General features: G+C 40.9%; 1 protein-coding gene across 1 annotated transcript; it reads right to left on the minus strand.

The window, feature by feature from the left end:
* Positions 1-2,324: 2,324 nt before the first annotated feature.
* LOC102665390 (uncharacterized) lies at positions 2,325-3,604 on the minus strand. Its single transcript, XM_006580726.1, has 3 exons — positions 3,486-3,604; positions 3,267-3,400; positions 2,325-2,623 (listed from the first exon to the last, which is right to left on the minus strand). The coding sequence occupies exons 1-3, from the start codon at positions 3,602-3,604 to the stop codon at positions 2,325-2,327; spliced, it is 552 nt and encodes a 183-aa protein (XP_006580789.1).
* Between the last annotated feature and the right edge of the window lie 832 nt (positions 3,605-4,436).

Here is a 4,436-nt window from a genome sequence, read left to right on the forward strand (position 1 = left end):
TTATAAGAGAGCATTTATCCTAGAAAAACTTTCACTTATTCAGCCTCAATTTATTGTTCTAACAACACTTATGGCACCTATTTATTTTTTGCCCTTATTATTCTTCTCTCTTTTTTCTTTCTTCTTTCTGTTTTTTTAGGATTTATCTCCTTTTTCTCATTTTTTTAGGAAAGAAACTTTGGGCATACAAGCTTTTTTTAGGGTGCCTTATTGTGTGTTGTTTTACCTTCCTCAGACAATTTTTACCTTAACCCTCCCCCAAATTAGGGGTATATCATGACTAAAATCCTTATGCTCTCTTAAACCCTAAAACAAGGTAGAAGATAACTAAAATAGGCTTAGGGGTTTTACAAAAAACATGATTATCATTTTTGGCTCAAATAAGGTGCAAGGGATAAATTATCATCAAAGGTTGGTTTTTTTGGCTAAGTGGCTGAAAATAAGAAGAAACAGGGTCTTGATCATTTCCACATCATGTAATTAATCTAACAGTCTAAGAATGATGCAAAATCCAGAAAGTAAAAATAGGCGTTCTCTCACAAGTAGGTTTCACGCAACTCAGTTATTAACTTACCATACCATGATTTCATTCAGACAGACTAACCTTTTTCTCCCTTTGTTGTGATTCATACTCCACCACTTGAATTGACGTTTGCCTTCATGGAACCAACATTTTCACAAAAATTGGTATGCAACATTTCAAGTGTTTGAGTCATTCAGAAAAAGTTTTAGCAATGAATTCATAAATATCATGCAATTATTTGAGAGAAATAAAAAAAATAAAGACTAAAAACTGAATAAAATCTTGCTTTCTTCGACTCAAGTCTAGCCATGGGTCCCAATTAGCTGCCAAATCTGCAATGATGTCATCCCCAACTCCGGCTTCAGTGGTATCTCTGACCTGAGAGGGCTCACCCCCCATCAGTAGAGGGTTGGACTCCTGGCCAAGAAACCTGCTGGATGAAGGCCTCTGGGTCATCAGTGGTGGATACATCCCAGGTGGACTGAGAGTCTATGAAGATCCTGAACAAAATCCTTTTTTATATATAATTGAAGAATAGAAATTAACAAAAATGTTGGGTTTCCTCCCAGTAAGCACTTAATTTATCGTCTTTAGCTAGATGTTGTTCTTCATTTTATGGATCGTTCAAGTAGACAACACTTGTTAATCTTTCTAACTGGCCTCCATTGCAAATTTTTAAGTGCTATCCATTGACGATCCATTTTTTCTCAGGAGTGCCTGTTGTAGGGTCCACAAATTCCACAACTCCATGGGGTCTTACTTCTTTGATCACAAATGGCCCTAACCACTTTGACTTCAGCTTTCTTGAAAATAGTATAAGTCTGGAATTGAAGAGCAAGACTTCTTGGCCTGGATGGAAGTTTTGTCTCTGTAGCTTCTTGTCATGATACGTCTTCATCTTCTACTTACAAATCTTGGATGATTCATAGGCATTCATCCTCATTTCTTCTTACTCCAGCAATTGTAACTTCCTCTTCTCTCCAGATACAGCTTCATCAAAGTTAAGAAGTTTGAGGGCCTAGTAGGCTTTGTGCTCCAACTCCACCGGTAGGTGGCATGCTTTCCCATAGACCAACTGGAATTGTGACAAGCCTATGGGAGTCTTGAATGCAGTCCTGTAAGCCCATAGAGCACCATCCAGCTTCAAAGCCCAATCCTTTCTTGATGATGTGATAGTCTTCTCAAGGATTCGCTTTAGCTCTCTATTTGAAACTTCTTCCTAGCCATTTGTTTGGGGATGATAAGGTGTTGCTACCTTATGTCTGACATTGTAATGCTCTACAACCTTCTTCAGTTGTGCATTGCAGAAGTGTGTTCCCCTATCACTGATTAGGGCTCGTGGTACTCCAAAACGGGAAAAAATGTTTTTCTTCAAGAATTTTATCACTACCCTGGCGTCATTTTTGGGAATGGCTATTGCTTCCACCCACTTGGACATGTAATCAATAGCTACCAGGATATAGATATTCCCGTATAAAGATGGGAGAGGCCTGACAAAGTCAATCCCCCAGAAGTCAAAGATTTCTACTTCCATTATATTTTGTAGAGGCATCTCGTTCCTTCTAGAAATCCCCCCTGTTCTCTGGCATTTGTCACAACGACGCACATAATCATGAGCGTCTTTGAAGATTGAGGGCCAAAAGAACCCTGCTTGTAGCACCTTTTCTGTTGTTCTATCTCCACTGTGGTAACCGCCATATGGTGAACTATGGCAATGCCAAAGGATGCTCTGTGCTTCCTCCATCGTAACACACCTCCTTAGCAAATTGTCTGCTTCTAGCTTGAACAGATGTGGATCATCTCACACATAAAAGCGGGCATCATGTAGAAATTTCTTCCGCTGACTCCAGTTAAGCTCTTCGGGGATTATTCTTGTGGCTTTAAAGTTAGCCACATCAACAAAGCAAGGTCTTGCGGTGGCTTGTAAGAGGAACTCATCTGGAAATTCTCCTTTTATCTTCGGTTCTTCATTGGTCACTTCTTCATTCTTCAACTGGGAGAGGTGGTCAGCCACCACATTCTCGGATCCTTTCTTGTCCTTGATGACTATATCAAATTCTTGTATGAGCAGGACCCATCTAATCAGCCTTAGTTTTGAATCTGCTTTGGGAAAAGGTGCTTGATGACAGCATGATCAGTGAGGATCACCACCCTTGACCCCTCCAAGTATGGTATGAATTTTTCTCTAAGGCAAAGACAATGGCTAGAATCTCCTTCTCCCTAGTGGCATAATTCATCTATGCTTCATTGAGAACTTTGCTAGCATAGTAAATGGCGTGGAATGTCTTGTCTTGCCTCTGTCCTAGGACTACGCCCACTGCATAATCACTAGCATCACACATCAATTCAAACTCTTTACTCTAGTCATGTGCGATCATTACTAGGGCAGCCGTGAGCTTGTCTTTCAGGGTCTGGAAGGTTGTTGAACACTCTTCATCAAATTTAAACACAACATCTTTGTTCAGCAAATTGCTCAATGGTCTTGCAATTTTGGAAAATTCTTTGATGAATCTCCTATAGAACCATGCATGTCCTAGGAAGCTCTTAATGCCTTTGACAATAGATGGTGATGGCAACTTCTCAATGACATCAATCTTGGTCCAGTCTACCTCAATCCCTCGGGCTGAAATTTTATGGCCTAAGACTATTCCTTCTCAAACCATGAAGTGGCACTTCTCCCAATTCAGAACTAGGTTTGTTTCCATGCATCTCTGTAGCACCATCTCCAATTTCTTCAAGCAACATTCAAATGAAGGTCCAAATACTGAGAAGTCATCCATGAATACCTCGATACTTTTCTCCACCATATCTGCAAAAATGGCCAACATGCACCTCTGAAATGTGGCAGGTGCATTACATAAATCAAATGGCATCCGTCTGTAGGCAAAGACACCAAAATGGCATATAGAGGTTGTCTTCTCCTGATCCTTGGGGTCCACTGCAATATGATTGTATCGAGTACCCGTCCAAGAAGTAGTAATAAGCATGTCCCGCAAGCCTCTCCAACATATGATCCATGAAGGGCAAAAGAAAATGGTATTTCCTTGTGGCTTCGTTGAGCTTGCGGTAGTCGATGCACATTCTCTAGCTAGTGACAGTCCTTGTTAGGATTAGGTCGTTCTTTTCATTCTGAATGACTGTCATGCCCCCTTTCTTTGGTACCACCTGGAATAGGCTTACCCAAGCACTGTTAGAAATGGGGTAGATAAGCCCAGCCTCTAGAAGCTAGAGCACCTCTTTCTGTACCTCTTCTTTCATTGATGGGTTGAGCCTTCTCTGGGGCTGTCTGACTAGTTTATAGTCTTCTTCCATCATTATCTTGTGCATACAGTAGGCAGGGTTGATTCCTTTTAGATCTGATATGTGTCACTCTATTGCCTCCCTATGTCTCTTAAGGACATCCACCAACATGTTCTCTTCCTCTGTTGTTAACTCACTGTTGATCACCACAGGTTTGGTCTCGTTCTCCTCCAAGAACACATACTTTAGGTGGTTGGGTAGGATCTTCAGCTCCACCTTGGTCTTCTCGGATGGACTCCCACTTTTCAATTCTTCAAAGCTGGTCCCCCCTGCAGGAATATTTTCTTCACAATCTAAGTCTTCCAAGCAAGCCCTTAGATCCTTCTCCTCTTCACTAGTTAGACAATCTACAACATTGATCAAAGCTTTCTCCAGTGAAGTCTTTGTGGTTTTAAGAGCACTAACGTCTTCTTTATCGACCTCCTCCACCTTGAAGCACCCCTTATCTTCCTCTGGGTATTTAATTGCTTCGAAAAAGTTGAAGGTTACCATTTGGTTGTCAACGCTCATTTCAGAATTACCATTCCTCATATCTACCACGCAGTTAGCAGTTAGCATGAAAGGTCTGCCTAAGATAAGAGGAATCTTTGTATCTTCTTTTATGTCCATGATG

The sequence above is a fragment of the Glycine max genome, chromosome 5 (assembly GCF_000004515.6).
Source record: "Glycine max cultivar Williams 82 chromosome 5, Glycine_max_v4.0, whole genome shotgun sequence".
Lineage (NCBI taxonomy): Eukaryota > Viridiplantae > Streptophyta > Magnoliopsida > Fabales > Fabaceae > Glycine > Glycine max.

Bases quoted from the DNA above. Each gene is read 5' to 3' on its own strand.
- LOC102665390 (XM_006580726.1), bottom strand. From the start codon at position 3,604: ATGTGCATCGACTACCGCAAGCTCAACGAAGCCACAAGGAAATACCAT. The intron at 3,401-3,485 runs GTACTCGATACA...CTTTGCCTACAG, and splicing joins TATTACTACTTCTTGGACGG to ACGGATGCCATTTGATTTAT. The intron at 2,624-3,266 runs GTTGCTTGAAGA...TTCCCAAAGCAG, and splicing joins ATTTGGACCTTCATTTGAAT to ATTCAAAACTAAGGCTGATT.